This window comes from Vicia villosa, unplaced genomic scaffold (assembly GCF_029867415.1).
Source record: "Vicia villosa cultivar HV-30 ecotype Madison, WI unplaced genomic scaffold, Vvil1.0 ctg.000843F_1_1, whole genome shotgun sequence".
In the NCBI taxonomy this organism is placed as follows: domain Eukaryota; kingdom Viridiplantae; phylum Streptophyta; class Magnoliopsida; order Fabales; family Fabaceae; genus Vicia; species Vicia villosa.
This window is the reverse complement of record NW_026705373.1, coordinates 279,327-296,706: the sequence shown is the minus strand read 5'-3', so window position 1 is coordinate 296,706 and position 17,380 is coordinate 279,327. Positions and strand designations below refer to the sequence as shown.

General features: G+C 35.3%; 3 protein-coding genes and 1 non-coding gene across 6 annotated transcripts; 3 read left to right on the top strand and 1 right to left on the bottom strand.

Moving 5' to 3' along the window:
• Window positions 1-438: 438 nt before the first annotated feature.
• Window positions 439-3,661, top strand: LOC131631531 (uncharacterized). Of its 3 annotated transcripts, none has more exons than XM_058902329.1 (9): window positions 477-618; window positions 1,001-1,105; window positions 1,362-1,766; window positions 1,966-2,083; window positions 2,199-2,514; window positions 2,658-2,730; window positions 2,869-2,959; window positions 3,048-3,127; window positions 3,220-3,661. In XM_058902329.1, exons 2-9 carry the CDS (start codon window positions 1,055-1,057, stop codon window positions 3,352-3,354), a joined length of 1,269 nt encoding a protein of 422 aa, XP_058758312.1. In that variant the 5' UTR covers window positions 477-618; window positions 1,001-1,054; the 3' UTR covers window positions 3,355-3,661. The 3 variants fall into 3 exon arrangements, with proteins under 3 accessions (XP_058758310.1, XP_058758312.1, XP_058758311.1); XM_058902328.1 differs by having other exon boundaries at window positions 989-1,105; XM_058902327.1 differs by lacking the exon at window positions 1,001-1,105 and having other exon boundaries at window positions 439-618.
• A 1,038-nt stretch (window positions 3,662-4,699) lies between these two features.
• On the top strand, window positions 4,700-7,732 carry LOC131631556 (uncharacterized). The gene is made up of 7 exons (XM_058902356.1): window positions 4,700-5,245; window positions 5,330-5,479; window positions 5,625-5,765; window positions 5,872-5,940; window positions 6,056-6,169; window positions 6,258-6,781; window positions 6,886-7,732. Exons 1-7 carry the CDS (start codon window positions 4,756-4,758, stop codon window positions 7,510-7,512), a joined length of 2,115 nt encoding a protein of 704 aa, XP_058758339.1. The 5' UTR covers window positions 4,700-4,755; the 3' UTR covers window positions 7,513-7,732.
• A 141-nt stretch (window positions 7,733-7,873) lies between these two features.
• Window positions 7,874-13,843, bottom strand: LOC131631555 (uncharacterized). Its single transcript, XM_058902355.1, has 8 exons — window positions 13,667-13,843; window positions 13,232-13,564; window positions 10,051-12,749; window positions 9,694-9,963; window positions 9,004-9,084; window positions 8,594-8,705; window positions 8,452-8,518; window positions 7,874-8,168 (listed from the first exon to the last, which is right to left on the bottom strand). Exons 1-8 carry the CDS (start codon window positions 13,761-13,763, stop codon window positions 8,072-8,074), a joined length of 3,756 nt encoding a protein of 1,251 aa, XP_058758338.1. The 5' UTR covers window positions 13,764-13,843; the 3' UTR covers window positions 7,874-8,071.
• Window positions 13,844-13,947: 104 nt separating this feature from the next.
• TRNAP-AGG (transfer RNA proline (anticodon AGG)) lies at window positions 13,948-14,019 on the top strand. The gene has a single exon. It is a non-coding gene; the product is annotated as a tRNA-Pro (tRNA).
• The last annotated feature ends 3,361 nt before the right edge of the window (window positions 14,020-17,380 follow it).

Here is a 17,380-nt window from a genome sequence, read left to right as displayed (position 1 = left end):
ATGATATTCAATCTTCTATTCCTTATATACAATAATTTTATAAACTAAAATTTGAATTTTAGAAATTTTAGAATATTTGTCTTTTATTCTTTTAAATACATTGATTAATGTATCGAGACAATATATAGATTATATATATTATTTATTTAATAAATTTAAAAAATAATTTTTTTTACAAATTAATTTGTTTTTTTATGCATGATTTACTTCTTTTTTATTATAAAAAATATAAATTACTTATTTCCAAAAAAATCATAAATATTTTTTATAATTATGCAAAAAATAAAAAAATTATTATTATTCACATATAAATAATTTAAGCAACACCCTCAACAATTTCCTCATTATAATAAACATCAAAATATGATTGATGTTATGTGTCTATACTAATTATTAGTTCACACGCTGATTAATTTAAGAAACATCCTCAACAATTTCCTCATTATTTTGTCCTGGTTTCAAGTATATTTGTTGGATTCTCTATCCATCACACTTCATTCTCTTTCCTTTCTATTCTTTTTCTTCTCCAACTTTTTCCCTTTTCACTCCCAAAATTTCCAGACAATGCAAGACCAACAACCATTAGCAACTCATGAACCTCCCATGGTTTCCCACCAGGTTCTCCTCTCATAATTCACTTCTTAAACACTATAAAGTTCTTTGCTTTTCATTTTTGTGAGTTTGTTGTAGTAATTGGTACTATCTGATTTTCAGTTTTTATTTTATTTTTTATGTTTGATCTAATTTATATAAAGGGCTTTCCAATTTTAGCTTATTATTAAGTGTCTAGTAACTAAAGAAGCTTTTTTTTCTTTCTGAATTTTGATTCTGTTTCTGTATTTAGAATGTTGTTGCTTCAATTGTGAGGTGTGAGAGTGAGATTGAATTCAAACAAGTGAGTTTTTCGATTTCGGTGCTTGAATTTCTAACTTAGCTGAGAGTGTTTTAAGGTAATGCTTGTGCTGCAAATTATAACATTGTTTTGTAGATCTGTTGGCAGTGACAGTGAAAGTTTCAACTATAGTTTTAGCTTAGAAAAAGAGGGGTAAAAGCTATGCATGGGGTTGTTTTATTATGCAGGGAGAATTTTAACCAGGAATTTGTGGTGAGGAACTCTTTATTTTAGTTTAATGCTGCTAGAATTGTATGTGTTTCTGATAGTGACTGCCTTGTTGAGGACGATCCGTATTCATTGTGAAATCGTGTTGGGATGACATCTTTTGAAGTCCTTGCATTGTATTTTTCACTTTCAGCGTGATTTTCTAATTGTTTACTTGATATATTTATTTGGTACTTCTACGCATTATGGATATTTGCTTGGAGGAAATTATTCTTTGCTAAACTGCTTTTGCTATACGCAGACTGAGACCGGGCTAAACAAAGAAGTTGCGGATAGTGGAGCCGGCGGGAAGCGTCCTGATATTTCACTTCAAGTTCCGCCTAGACCTTTAGGGTTTGGTAGCGGTAGCACGCGTGGGCGGGTTCTGGACCATTCTCAAAGTTTCTCTAAAGTGATATCATCACCGAAAGACTTTTTGCGGGCTTTGAGCTTTAAAAGAAAAGAAAATGTAGTAGATGGTGAATCAAGCAGCCTCCTTAATTCAGACCCTAAGCCAGCTGCAGACAGTACTAGGATGGCCTCCATATCGGAAGTTTCATGGTCAAGATGTACTTCTCTTCCGGTTTCACATGCACCTAATCTGTCCCCTTTAGTTGCTACGCCTGTGTCCGCGAGGACATATAATGAACAACAGATTAAGCCACGTGTGAGTCCTTTTCTATTTCATTGAGTTTCCTTGTTCGTAGATTTCGAATCCGAAAATTGTATCGTATCAGTATTCAAAGTATATGTCTCTACTCTATCAAAAAGTGAAAAATGAAACTTCTCATATGCGCATCATTATGCTTTGCCTTATGATATTGGAGTTTATTGGGAAAGAAATGATTGTTGTTAGCTTTGTGCAGAAAGATGTTAAATCTAAGGTTTCGAGGTCCCTTTCAATTCCTGCACGAAATGTTGTTATCGTAAGATCCGTCTCTTTTGTTACCCGCAATGAACAAGAACAACAAGATACAAATGACGGTATGTGATTTCATTTACTTGTGCTACTACAGTTTCAAACAGCCCTAGTTTTTTTTACCTTTTTATTTGTTATCGACTTCGAGTCATACTAAAACAAAATTTCTTGGCCAATCAGATCAAATAACTCCTGCGCCGGTAGAAGTTACTGCCGATGAAGAAATTCCTGAAGAGGAAGCGGTGTGCAGGATATGTCTCGACGCATGCGATGAAAGAAATACCTTTAAAATGGAATGCCGTTGCAAAGGTGGTCTAGATTTGGTGCATGAAGAATGCTTAATCAAATGGTTCAACACAAAAGGAAACAAGAAATGTGATATATGCTTGGAAGAGGTTCAGAACTTACCGGTAACCTTGCTCCGCATACCCAGCTCCGTTCAACAAAGAAACAGACAGTTGCAGGATCGCCAAACCTTAAATTCAGAGACACTAAGGTGATTTTGAAATCCATGTTTTCAAATTAAGTTATCAATGTTATTTTCTGTGCTTTTAGCACGGATACTTTTGGCATAACTGATTATATGCGTCGGTTTTATTTGAACTTATTTAGTATTAATTTTGCTTCTTCTATTTACAGTGCTTGGCAAGACTTTGTGGTGCTTGTCCTGATAAGCACAATATGCTATTTTTTCTTCCTTGAACAACTACTGGTATGCCTATTTCCTTTGATATAATACTATGGCGTCTACTAGATCTTTAACTCGTTTGGTTCCTTTTAAGCATATAATTCATAGTAGAGAAGAAATAATTTCTTCGTACTCTGATCTTAGTTTTGTCTCACTGTTCAGCTTCCTGATTTGAAGACTCAAGCTCTCATTTTATCGGCACCGTTTTCCTTTACATTGGGCCTCTTAGCATCTGTTTTTGCAATCGTCCTTGGTATAAACTCAAACAAAACTGAATCCATCTTTTTCTTTATTATAACAATATTGTTCTTTCTTTGATTGTTTACTTGTGTTGTTTCCAGCAATCAAAGAGTATATATGGACATACGCCGCTCTTGAGTTTGCACTTGTGGCTTTAACTGTGCATCTGTTTTATACTTATGTAAGTTAGAATGTTGAAATTTCTTTATACAAGTCTTTTTTGGCTCAATAGCGATTGATTCAGTTAACCATAAACGTGTTACTTTGTTGCAGTTCCATTTGGCGGCCATTTATTCGATACTACTTTCATCGATTTTGGGTTTTGGAGTTGCTATGGGAATCAACTATTTGTATATCCAGTATGTGACATGGAGATTTCAGATCTCTACTAATGATACTCCCGTATGAATCTCCTCGGAAAGAAAACATCTTCGTGGATTATCTTTGTACCTACTATCATAGTGTCTAGTACGAACTTTGAGTCTGTTGATCATCTGATTTTAGACTCGTGCAATGCACAGTGACGTTCGACTGTTGTGAACTTAATGCATAACATCAAGTGTCAAAATGAATGTAAAGATAGAGTAATTGTGCTTAAATAGCACCAAAACAGAATCGACAAGTTGTCGACAAGAAAAGTTGAGCAAGTGGATGAACTAAACATTCACTGATTTGTATAATGCATGAAATCAAGGGAAACAGAATCTTGAAGATACTTTATTGGCTTTTTCAGTTTCAAATGGAAGCAAGGAGATGTTACTTTTGCAAAATAAAATTGGTTTAAGCATAAGTTTTCAAACTTTATTCCAAATTGGCTTTTTCAGTAGTTCATGTGCAACTAAGGCAACAATTTGCCAAATCTATATATTCCATTTGTTTTTTACAACACAAATCCAAAAAGCAAAGTATAATAAGATATAATGTTAGAAAAGTAAGCAAGAACTAAAAAAAATAATGATAAATATGATAACCTTAATTTGAGAAGTTGGAATCCAAGTCCCTTTCATCAAGAGAAATGCTTATCTTACACACAAAGGAAAACCAAGATAATTTTGTGAGATAGTGTGGAATGTTTTGAATTTTGTCATTGAAGCACATGTATAAAGCCTATAAAAGTGTTTCTTTAACAACACTATAGCTATTGCATGTCATGCTTTCCACTTCATTCTATATTCTAATTTGATTTTAATCATACTCTTGATACATGTAAATTTGAATTTAAATCTTCTAAATTGAGCAATCCCTTTAGATGAAAAAATTATAATGTAATTGTGGATAAATAAATCAAGTGATCATATTTTAACGCGTTATGTGCTCGTAATATATTTCTTGTCTACTGAACAAGAACATAAACCCGTATTTTCATATGAAAATAACATTAACAATTAGGACATAAACTCGTGTTTTCACATAACATCAACAACTAGGACACAAATTTGTGCTTTCATATGAAAATAACATCAACATAGGACATAAACTCGTGTTTTCATATGAAAATAACATCAACAACTAGGACACAAACCCGTGTTTTTCAGATGAAAATAACATCAACAACTAAATTGTCGATTAGATATTTAGATTACTTACTTTACACATTAGAATGAATTCAGTCCTTGCATATTCCTTTTACTTCCTCCAAGCTTACTTCAAACATAGTTTGGAAACAATAAAATAATATGCAAAGTGGCTAGTTTTCTCTTTATATAAGTACTAATGAAGATGTAAGATAACTAATTAATCAAGGTCTTGATTCTCACTCACAAACACACATTTTCCAACACTACAAAGCTTGTTTAGCTAGCTCACAAAATGGCTGAGATTGAGTTTGAAAGTCTATTCAATCATGCCATGAGAGGACAATGGAAAGAAGTTCTAGAATTGTATGAGAAAAACCCTGAAGTATTGGAAGCAAAGATCACAAAAGCAGAAGACACAGTGTTACATATTGCTGTCTATGTAAGCCAAACCTTCTTTGTAACAACCTTGTTAGATAACATAAGCCAAAACATGTGTAGGAACATCCTAAGAATGCAAAACTCAAAGGGAAACACTCCCCTTCATGTTGCAGCTGAGCTTGGGAATGTAGACATTTGCAACAACATTGCCAAAAGAGATCCTACCCTCATTTCGTACCGAAATTTCGAAGGCGAAACTCCTCTTTTCTTGGCTGCTGTTCATGGCAACAGAGATGCTTTCCTTTGTCTTCACGGTCGCCATCAGAACAAAGATGACGACTCAATTTCAAGAAAAAACAATGGAGATACCATTCTTCATTCTACCATATCATCTGAATACTTTGGTAAGTATCATTGCCATATATGAATTACACCCTTCTATATACTAATTTCAATGTAATGATGAATTTGATACTACTATATAATAGATTTGGCACTTAAAATAATTGGAATGTATCCAAGGCTTGTGAATTGCGTAAACCATGAAGGATTATCACCTCTGCATATTCTTGCTAAGAAGCCTAATTGTTTCAGAAGCTGCACGAGGATGGAGTTAATCGATAATATCATCTACGCTTGTATGTAAAATCATTACTCAATGCTAATTTATATGATTTCTTCTTAAGAAAGTAATCATATTTGAGTCTTGTCGAACACTAAATATGTGTCTCGCTCAAGGAAGAAAGATCTTTGTGCAATAACATGTATTGGTGTGAATGTCAGGTTCGATTGTTGATGAGGAAAAGGAAGAAAGATATGACCAAAGATATAATATTTCAGCACAGACTTCAAAGAGCTATCCATTGAACTATGGAACATGCATGACCTTCTTATCTTCGTTGAATAGTTGTTTTAAAGTAACAAGTATGTCAATTTTGTTTCATTTATTACTCTCTTTTTTACTTATAGTATACTGTATAGTTCCTATATTAAACTCTAACTCATCTATCATTTTTCTGTTATATTACAGCAACAGGAAAAGATACTGATGCTGCAGCAACTACTGATGATGAAGAGAATAGTTTTTGGCGAAAAAACGGTATTATAATTTCCTCTTGTAAACCATGATGCTTGTAGCGCAAGTAATTGGTGCACAATATGTTTCATTTCAAATATTGGTTTTATGATAATAAGATCTATTTTTATTTATGAAGAGCAAGGGCAAGCAAAGAAAGAAAAGAAAAATTACAGGTTCCCTCCAAATTGGGAATCCACGATCCGATTGTTAATCTTTACGATGAAGTCCTTTCTAATCCTTTTTGGTGTTGGTAAGTACATAAAATAACAATGCATTAGTCTTCTCATTAGAAAAGGCTTGTGCGTTTTGTTTGTTTAACTGAGGTGGCATTTTCTTAGGATCGACGTGGATAGAGAAAATTCAAAGAAAAAAGGAAAAACACATTCGAGCAAAGCAAGTGATGAATGAACTGATTCAGCGCGCTTCTTTGTATAAGTATGATTTTACAGGACCAAGTCCTCGTGTTGAAGAGTATAATTATGATGATGATGACGACACAGGTAAAATAAAGAGCAAAGCAGAAAAAGAAGCTGCAGAGAAAAGAAGAGTGATGTCACCTATTTTAATTGCAGCAAAAATGGGAGTAACTGAAATGATAGAGAAGATTCTGGATATGTATCCTGTGGCTATTCATGATGTGGATTTTCAGAACAAAAATGTTCTTCTGTTGGCCATAGAGAATAGGCAACCTCATGTGTATAGTATGTTAAATAAGAGAAGTGTAATCAAAGAAACTGCGTTCCGTCAAGTTGATAGCAATGGTAACAGTGCATTACACCTTGCTGCTACTTATAGGAGGTTTCGACCTTGGCGGGTACCTGGTGCTGCAATGCAAATGCAGTGGGAATACAAATGGTACAAGGTAAATGATGTTAACTTATCCATAGTTATCCTTCTAACAATTTAGAAATCTTCAACAAAGTAGCAATTGATCTTGTTTGGTTACTAATGATGTCTGTTTTTCAGGTTGTTAAGGACTCCATGCCACATAATTTCTATGAACGTTATAATAAGGATGGGAAAACAGCAAAGCAAGTCTTTATTGATACACATGGACAACTTGCAAAAGAAGGTAGTAAATGGCTCACAAAAACCGCAGAATCATGTTCAGTGGTAGCAGCACTTGTTGCATCAGTTGCATTCACAACCTCAACAGCTATACCAGGTGGTCCTGATCAAGAATCTGGGATACCACTTCTGCTAAAAAAGCCTGCATTCAAACTCTATGCCGTAGCATCACTTGTTGCACTTTGCTCCTCTGTCACGGCCCTTATTCTGTTTCTTTCAATACTGACGTCTCGGTTTCAAGAAAAGGATTTTGTGGTGGACTTACCGAGAAAGCTTCTTCTAGGATTGACTACACTCTTTACATCTATAGCATCTGTGTTGGTTTCATTCTGTGCAGGGCATTTCTTTATTGTTGAAAGCCAGCTGAGATTTGCAGTTTATCCCATATATGCTGCTACATGTTTGCCAGTCTCATTTTTTGCTTTGGTTCAACTCCCTCTGTACTTTGATCTCGCTTTGGCTATGTTTCGGAAGGTTCCTCAGCGCAGCTACAAAGTGTTTTTTCATGAGAAGCATCATCATTAGTCTAAGTCACTGTTTTTCTTTCATAAGTAGTGATCAAATCCTTTAGACAATTGGTTGGTAATAGATAATTGCTATGAAGCACTTTTGGCTCTCAGTGAGCACTCACTTTAATCCATTACTATTTGGTGTATATTTAATTGACATTACAGGAATATCATTTCACAGTTTCATCTTACTGCATTGATAAAAGTGATCACAGACTGGCTGTGTAACTGTAATCTTGTCCCACAAAATAAAAAGGGATAAAAACAGTCCTCATTTCACTATATTTTAAACCAAATGTGGAGTCAAGTTAGGCTTCTAATTATCTCGCCTAATTATTTGTCACGTTGGATTCATTTCAAACTGAGGGAACCATGAATCACAGAAGGATGAGATTGTATTTCTTGCTCTTATTATATATTAGCATCACAACTGAAAGGAAAGGCAAAAACATATTTCACATTATTCTACATGACAAATATACATTAAAGAAATTGTCTGGATGAGCCAAGAAATATCTACATATGACCTAAACTATAAATAACCATGAGGAAAATTGGGCGAATAAGCAAAAACCCTAATTGCATTTAGTCACTGGAGTAAATTTTCTATCATCTCTTTTCAACCATATGGTGGAACGGGTTTTCTTCACGTGTTCAGCAAAAAGACGATGCCTGCAACCAAAAGGTGCATATCAGGAATGGACTGCCATAAATATTAGCATGCATTATCTTAATCATGAAATCTACAATCTAGAGGATGCAATCATGCAATTGTGTAGAAGCACATTAGAAAGTAAAATGTTGAGAGCGAAAATTCCTGCATAAGGAATTGGCTCTATAGAAAAGTTCTAAAACCCTCCTGCCCCAGAGGACAAGACCGGTGTCCAATGAAAACACTATTCCCGAGAGAGATTCAAGTTCATTAGCAACATGAGCACAAAAACAAACAACAGACCTTTCATACTCCAGCTTCTGAGTAACTATGCCATTCAACAATAATTCTGAACTGTATACCATTGCCCCTGCAATTGTAACACATAGCATTTTAATTTTGTAACGAGGATACGTTTTTTAAGTCAAAGAAACCAATTTCTAACCTTTTTCAAGAAAAGGCACACATGAGGCATAATCTTCTTCACAAGATAGGATCAGAAGATCATCTGGAATTTTATGGTCCTTCAAAGCAGATCGGCCAACTCTCTCCACGGCCTAGGAGACGCAGCACAGGCAAAGAGATATTAAGGGATAGAAAATAGTTCAATCATATGAACATAGATCTGTATTTCTGAGCCCGGAAGACAACAATAGACAGTTTCATGACTAAAAATCATTAATGAACAACAATACTGATTAATAATAAAATACAAATTACAACAAAGTTGATAGAAAACTCATTTAATCTAAGAATCTTTCACAGAAAAACCTGGAAACAAAGCAATATCCAAACACATGTTTTCTTCAATCACATGAACATAACTGAAGATTAATTAAGGAGAAAGATGCATACCTGACCATGAACTGCTGTTATTAAACTTGATATGATCTCTTTACTAGGTTTTATATTTGAGGTGACAAATACTCTTCGACCCTGCAGAAAATTATGATGATTTATCATGAGCAACAGAAAGAAAATGCATATGTTAGTAATATGTTTTTGTCCTTTCCTAGTTTGACTTCAACTTTGATTCACTTAGTTTTGGTGTAGTAATTTAACCCCTTCAAGCAATTGATGAGACTGACCTAACTTTTGCTGATGTTAAAAGTAAATTTTACAACACCTTGTTTGTTAACAGGATACAAGTAGATGCCGCGGCACAATTTCACATCAGCAAAAGGTATCAACACCCAAAAAAAAAAGGGTATTTAATTGCACCAAGTTGAAAAATAAAGTGATGACATTGTTACAATTGATGCTAGAGGGACATCAAAAAAAAGTTGTTAAGTTAAGAGGATTAAGTCTTAGAGAGACATATATATAAAACAACCAAGTCTTTATCCCATTGGGTAGGGTTTGCAAGGCATATATACAGATATATGGTTCAAATTAAGTGAGATCGGATGCGTAATATGACCAAGCGATACGTGCATAGATGGTCAAAAATGGAAATTACTTGAGCTGTGTGAGTGTGATCATTTAAAAAGGTCAAACAGTGTCCTTCCTGATCCTGACTAGTGACAATAATGAGTTCTATTTTACCTCTAAAAGCGGATGCTGGGTTGCCCGTGCTAGTGAGACTGGCATGCTGAAACCAAACTCCTTTTCTTTTTTATCGTCCCTCAATATGTAATTTCTCTCATCAATAAAACAGTTGGCTTGTCCACAGCTCTCAATCCATAAGTGTGTGACCACCGGTTTGCCAAAGGCAATAGCTTCTAACATATTTCGTGTACGCACAAATTGATCAGTTATGAAATGGGTTGCATCTGCAATTGAGGATGCTACAGAAACTCCAAGACGTGCTAGTATCTGTAATAAAGATGAGAAACAATTTAACTTTAACACAGCTACATGTATGTATTAGACAATAGGAGTTTACAATAATCAAGACCTTACCTTTTTCTGATGCTTAACAATATCATCATCCAAATGGTGGCTGTAAAGAATTCGAACATCAGCCATATCCTTCCTCTTCCTTGAATCCTTAGAGGGAGTAATTAACTCAGGTCTAATGGCATTTAAGCTACTAAGTTCTTTAAGAAGATCCCCGCGAAATACTTTGAGATGGCATGCTCTTGAAAATTTTCTTTTGTGTGATTGCTTGTAATAATCATCGCCCATACAAACAGGTGATGCATCGTTCACCGGTGTCTTACAGTTAGCTGGAGATGTGGTAGCCATGTCAGGTGTCTTGTACCCATCTCTTAATGATTCACCTGAAATGGTAACCTCCAAATTTTTGGTGGACAATAAGACATCTGCATTATTTTTAACATTTGAGTTCAAATTGGACTCCAAAGTTTTTCTTTGCATTTGGTCATCAGAAGGTACTACCATACCACCACGTGAAGATGAAGGACTGTAGTTATTCACATGTGATTTTACAACAGAATGTGTCCTCATTTTTCTCTTCCCAGCAGTAGATTTTCCGATATCTTCATTTGGCTCAGATGACTTAGAAGACCCTTTCCCAATATCTCCAACTAAACTCTCAGATCCATTGTCATGATTAGAAAACCTCGTAATCCTAAGAGATCTCCTTCTTCTAGGATAATCTAATGTATCAACAGAAACGCCATTACTAACACTAACAACATTTTCCTTTGAAGCAAATTTCTCCTGTTGACACAATTCAGTAGTATCATCTACTGCAAAGTGATCAGAAGACCCCGGAGTAGATTTAGGACCCAACCTTTCGGACGGTTGTAGACCAACTCCACTACTTTTCTCATGGGGGTCAATCCCTGTTGCCCCTTCTCTCACTGCTAAGGACCGTCTAGTTCTACGAGCAATTGGTGTGCAATGAAAAACTTCATCATGAACTCGCTTTCTATCAACACTACTCCCTCCATCATTACTTTCAAGATTATTTAACTCAACATTGTGATGTCCTTTTAATGCTTCAGCTGACTTTTTTCGCTCACTTATTGGAGGTGATACTATTCTACCATTTTTATTAGCACCAGAGGTTTGGTTGCCTTCTGCATTTAGCCTACTCTTCTTTGATCTGCTCATCACATTGCCCTTTTCATACTGTTCATCCTTTTTAGTACATCTCTTTGATAAACCTGTATGTTCCTTTGGTGTAACTGGCCCCCTTTTTCCAGTAGAAGAGTTATTGAGTTGATAAGTTGACCTACTTCTAGTAACACGAGTGGTATCATTAGCAACATGATCAGGAACTTCCACAGTGTTGAGTAAGGCTTCCATAGCTTCAGCAGCTATTTGAGTATCTAAACCTACATTCAACATTTCCTGCCCATCTCCATTACCGTTAGGTCCCATCTCTCCTTTGGAGCAATTAGTGTTAAACTGTTCATCCAATTCATTAGCAATATTCTTTGATCTGCTCATCACATTGGCCTTTTCACGCTGTCCAGTTTTTTTAGTGCATTTCTTGGATAAACCTGAAGTTTGTAAATCTGATTTTACACCAATTTTTTTCCTGTCATACTTCCTTGTATGTTCCTTTGGTGTAATTGGCCCCATTTTTCCAGTGGAAGAGTTATTAAGTTGATAAGCTGACCTACTTCTAGTAACACGAGTGGCCTCATTAGCAACATGATCAGCAATCTCCTTGGTGTTGAATAAGTCTTTCATAGCTTCAGCAGCTATTTGAGTATCTAAACCTACATCCAAAATTTCTTGTCCACCTTCATTACCATTAGGTCCCATCTCTCCTCTAGAGCAATTGGCATTAAATTGTTCATCCAACTCATTAGCAATATTCCTTTCCAACTTTCTTGTGGCTTGTTGCTTATTGTTATCCCTTATTTTCAGATTATGCGTCCCCAGTTTTGACTCAGAGTGAGCTGCAGCTTTCCTTTTAATAGGTATGCTTGATTGTTCGTCTTCCTTATCACCTTTTGGTCGGCATGATTTGATCTTCCGGCATCCTGGCAAAGATCTTGGCCTATGTGTTTCACCTTTAAAGAAATCGTCCTTTCTTCTTAGGTATATATCTCCTCCGCCTTCATCCTCGCAGTTATCATCCCAGTCAAAAATCTCAGTTTGTTTAGCTTTGCTTTTATCGTTAATTCTCTTGGACAAACTTTGTAACCCTTTAAAGCAGGGGAGAGATTCTGACTTTTTCTCTGTATTTGTAAAATAATTAGCTTTCGCATTGAACTCCATAAAATTACTATTGAGAAACCTATCGACACACTCAAGAGCCTTGTTCTGTGATAATTCTCCGGGTTCCTGAGAGTTAACATAGCTTAACCTTTCCAACTCTCCATGGTAGTCAGGAGACTTGTCCAAGCTATCTCCTTCATTGAAATCATTGTTGTTAAGTGAAGGCCCATTTGTTTCAACAGGTAAATCATCATTGAAAAGTTTTCTTACGGTTGTTCTAGCAAAGTTAGACATACTTTCATTCTCAAATCCCTCAAATTCCACATTGTGTTTCCCATGATTGAGTTCCCGATCAACTTCCCTAACCTTCTCAAAAGGTCCAAGAAAGGACTCTCTTTTATTCATACCCATGACAGAATTGGACTGATCGTGGGTATGTTTCAAATTCAAATTGCTTTTAGCTAAAGCAGCTTGCCGCAAAGATTCTGCACGGATAAAGGTAAACCGCGGTGGCACTGAACCTGAAAGAAATATAAATTTTGCTAGTGAAATCAAAAGAAATTAAGAAAATTCACATGAAAAGAAACCACATAATAATTAACTTTACATTGCATTTAGTCCGTGAAAGTGATGATAATCACAATACTGAAAAATAAAATACCATATAAAGAAAGTGATCCGAAAACAGCATATTCAATTAAAACACGGACAAAACTTATACATCGCCACATGTATTATAGTTCCTATCACTAACAAAATATATAACTAACTTCCTATCAGCCGCCACCATAGTACTCGGGATAAGTTTAGTCTTTTACAAATCATTTCACAATTTGAAAATAAATCAGGAACAGATACAAAATACAGTACTTTAGCTAACCTTTCAATTCATATCCATCAATTAGATTAATGACATCTTAAATTAAAACACTAACTAAAACTCCTTATACACTTAATTCACATAAAACCAAACAAATTGCCAGTTGGTAAAGGAATCAATTACCAGAACCAGTTTGCTTCTTGTCAGACCCACTCTCACTAATCGGTTGATCCACAACCACCTTGCTATCCGGACCACTGTCTCTGCATGGAGTATCATCAACACATACCTCATCATCTGAATTCTCCAAAACTTGAGTTCTCTCAGATTCATACCCTTCCTCCAGTATCTGTGTATCAAAATCGTCAAAATCGTCCAATTTCTGAGTTTCACCGGCTATATCCAACACTTGAGTTTCCTCAGCAAAGTTCACCACCTCAGTTTCCAACGTGTCGTCATCGTCAAACGGCACTGTATCTTCAAAGTATTGATTTTCTTTGTCATTGTCCTCTTCACCTGTGAATCAATCAGTTATAACACAGTTGATAAAAAAAATGAAAAATTAAAGATTGGTGTTAATAATAATATAGATCGATGAATCGTTAGAGAGAGATTTACTAGAGTGTGAAGAGGAATCGTCGAATGGTTCAGTGTCAACATCTTGGGCAGTGATTGAAGTGCTTCTGAGAATGCGGTGATGTTCGAGTTTCGCCATTGAAGAAAACCCTAAAATCAAATTAGGGCATAGTGATAGAGAGAAAAGAAAATGAAGGTATTGATAACCAATTTTTCTGGAGGGAAAATATTGCGGGTTTTTTTTTTTCAGAGAAAGGAAGAGTACGTCATTACTGTATGAATTTACTCGATAATTAGGTTTTAGTAGAAAACGCATTCAAAACGGGCATTTGGTCTAGTGGTATGATTCTCGCTTAGGGTGCGAGAGGTCCCGAGTTCAATTCTCGGAATGCCCCCACTTTTTGTTTTTTAAGCTATTTATTTTACATTTATTTTTGTTTGAAACCTAGTGGCTTGTAACGCTTTCCAAACTTTACTGAATAAGTAATTTGTTGGAAAAAAAGTAATTTGCTGAAATTGGTTTTTTAATTAAAATAATTTAACTTGAGATTAAAATTTTGAATTTGAATTATATATAGTTGGATTTATTTGATTTATGAGTTGATTTCATTATTACTTAAATAATATTATTTACTTTTAAAATGTATAGAATTGAGTTGGTATGTAAATAATTTATATTTATTGAATGTCTATGTGATGGTTGGATTTTTTTTGTTTTTGTTTGAGCATATCTAGTGAGATAATCTAAGACGGTTTTATAAAATGATAAATTGTTTATTTCTTTTACTATTGGATGAATTATGAGGTCCGACTAAAAATGTAGTTGCTTTAAGGCGAAATATTTTTTTTTGGTCCCTTAGCTATATACTCCTTGGTTCACTTTGGTCCCTCGATTAATTTTCGTGCTATTTTGGTCCTTTAAGTTTCTCAACATATCCACGTTTGTCCTTCCGTTAGTGAACTGTTAGTCAAAGTTCTAAAAATCGTCCAGCTGGCAGTTTGTATGATGACGAGGGTAAGTGGAGTCCAGATGGCAGTGTGAGGGCATATGTGTACAAGAAGAAAAGGATGCAGCCTCCTTCTTATCATCATTGTCATCCTTGTTCTACCATGCCACCTTATCAAATGCCCATATTTTCAGCCTCTTATCTTTCTATGTTTCCGTTTTAAAATTAAAAACTCAAACCCTCAATCTCTCTCTCCCCTTTCGATAAAACACTCATCCCTCATTTGTTATTCTCTTTCCAATGGCTCACCTATTTTTCTCTCACGCTCCCTGTTTCATTCTTACTTCTCTCCACTATTTCCAAATTTTAAACGCTAATCTCCCCTCATCTCATCTTTTCCTCTATTTTTATTCTTTTTTCAATTTCCTGCAAAAAAGAAAACAACAACAACAACAAAATCGTTCATCCAACATCATCAGAATAACAACAAATCGTGTTCATCATCACGCGCAACACAACAAATCACGGAGGGAGATCGTCATTGAGTTTGCGCCGGCGGAAGAAGAGAAGAAATTGGCCGCCATCGTGTCTGTGTGGGAAGGTCGGAGGAGCGTCGTTCTTCGCTTGAGAGATACAAGCAGAAGAGGCGATTCCACCGCCGTCCACGACCAGAGAAGAAGAACGGAGATGCGTCGTTTTACATATGTGAAAGAAGGAGGATTCTGAGTTTTGAACTCAGCGTAACAAAACCCTAGCCCTTTTCTTTTAAGTTAATTGGTTTTATTTAGCCATAATTGGGAGTTAAAGGAAATTTGACTATTTTTTTTTAACTTAAGATGTATATATCAGTGACACTGGGAGCTAAAGAAAATTGAAAACGAGTTTTGGGAGTATGTTGTTGTTGTGTGTGAAGTTGAAAGAAGCAAGGTGTATGGATTTTTGTAGGGAATTTTAGTGAGTATTTTGGAAGAGTATTGGGTAGAAGGTTTGTTGGAATTATTGTTGGTGAAGAAATTTTTGTGGAAAATTTGTGAGTATTTTTGTGAGTTGTTCTGTAGATGCAAGTTAAAGGAGGTGTGGATCTGCTAAAGATGTGGGAAACGAATAAGAAGATGAAACCATGTCAGCTCACTGCCAAGTAGACAAAATAGACAGACGTTTGAGGCAACATGACAAAAGGGACTTCTTTAGAACTTTTTGAAATTTAAAGGACCAAAATGGTCCGAATAAAAATTAAGGGATCAAAATGAACCAGGGGGTATAGTTAAGGGACCAAAAAGGGTATTTTGCCTTGTTTTAACTTCGAATTAATTTTGAACTGAATTAATGTTTAACGAATTGATTTGAGTAGAGCGAATATTTCTTGGTTTGTGATTTGTGGAGAAAAAAAGTTCAAAATTCGAATATAGTATATATGGCTTTAAGTATACATGCATAACATTTATTATCATGTTTCTATAATATGCAGAAAAAATGATTTTGTTTTTCTTGTATTTTTACTATAAATATTTTAAACTTTTTTTTTACATAGAAAGAAGATTGAGTTAAAGAGGAAACACCAAAAATAAGAAGGGAGGATAAGCATCAAAACCTTGTGATATTGAACCAAGTGTTAATTATAGTGTTTAAACTAATCTCCGCAAGAATGTCAGCACACAAGTTTCCCTCATCTATATGTGAGTACTTATAAGACAATATCTCTTCAACTTGTGAATGCAGTTTAACCAACGAATTTTGATAGCCCAAGAGACAAGATTTGTATTTGATAGAGCTTTGACCATAATCAAAGAGTTTGATTCAATTTATGTGTTGTCCCAATGCTTGTCAATAGCTACTTCCATGGCCATATTCCCTCCAATAAACTCAACATGAAAAGCATTGCCACTACCAATATAATAAAAGAATGCACAAAGATGTTCATCAATGTTGTTTCTTAAAATTGCTCCACAAGCACAGTTAGAAGGAATGCCCCTAGCAACTCCATTTTTGCTACCTTTTATCCAACCCAGAGGAGATAGCTTCCAAAGCATATTTGAGTACGATTCAACTTAGGAGGATGAATATCTATATTGAAATATTTAAGAATACTGAATTCAAAACTAACGTCAAACAATGAAATTTATCCAACAAAGGGAGTTATACATAATGTTACTCTAAAACATAAATAAAACAAATGTCGCTCCCCTATTGTTACGTATCTGAGCATGACCCGACTCAGCATAAGCAACAGGAAGAACAACATCTTCCAAGCTACTCCAAAAAGCGTACTAATCCTCATTACCTGAGTGTTACCCACGTAGAGGCAACATTCAAACAGTAAGGATGAGATATCAAAATTATATAATGGAATGCATAATAACAAGTGACCAACAGGCTATTACAAGCACAACATGCATCCCAATAACATATTGTACCCATACAATAGCCACTATACTACATCAATAGCATGCCTAGATAATCACATGCTAACACATATAGCATACACAGGTAATCATATGCTAACACATGTAGCATGCACAGGTAATCACATGCTAACACATATATCATACACAATTCATCATTCATATTGCAATATAATTCCCACTTCAACCTTACAAGACAACATCATATCTGATCGTACCTGATCAGGAGAATCGTCAAGGCAGCAGAATCTGGCTTGGAGAGCAAGATGGGGGGGGTACCTGCAAGGTTCTTCGATGCTTAAGTTAGTAGCTATCAGAGAATGAGGGTTGAGAGTGAAGAATAGAATACCTGACCCTCTAGTGAAAGAGGGTATTTATAGCCCCCAGCGCTGGGTCAAGGTTCCCTA

Bases quoted from the DNA above. Each gene is read 5' to 3' on its own strand.
- LOC131631531 (XM_058902327.1), top strand. From the start codon at position 565: ATGCAAGACCAACAACCATTAGCAACTCATGAACCTCCCATGGTTTCC. The intron at 1,767-1,965 runs GTGAGTCCTTTT...AGCTTTGTGCAG, and splicing joins AACAACAGATTAAGCCACGT to AAAGATGTTAAATCTAAGGT. The intron at 2,515-2,657 runs GTGATTTTGAAA...TTCTATTTACAG, and splicing joins TTAAATTCAGAGACACTAAG to TGCTTGGCAAGACTTTGTGG.
- LOC131631556 (XM_058902356.1), top strand. From the start codon at position 4,756: ATGGCTGAGATTGAGTTTGAAAGTCTATTCAATCATGCCATGAGAGGA. The intron at 5,246-5,329 runs GTAAGTATCATT...ACTATATAATAG, and splicing joins CATATCATCTGAATACTTTG to ATTTGGCACTTAAAATAATT. The intron at 5,941-6,055 runs GTATTATAATTT...TTATTTATGAAG, and splicing joins TAGTTTTTGGCGAAAAAACG to AGCAAGGGCAAGCAAAGAAA.
- LOC131631555 (XM_058902355.1), bottom strand. From the start codon at position 13,763: ATGGCGAAACTCGAACATCACCGCATTCTCAGAAGCACTTCAATCACT. The intron at 12,750-13,231 runs GTAATTGATTCC...TATTTCTTTCAG, and splicing joins CAAGAAGCAAACTGGTTCTG to GTTCAGTGCCACCGCGGTTT. The intron at 9,085-9,693 runs GTAAAATAGAAC...AATTTTCTGCAG, and splicing joins CCCAGCATCCGCTTTTAGAG to GGTCGAAGAGTATTTGTCAC.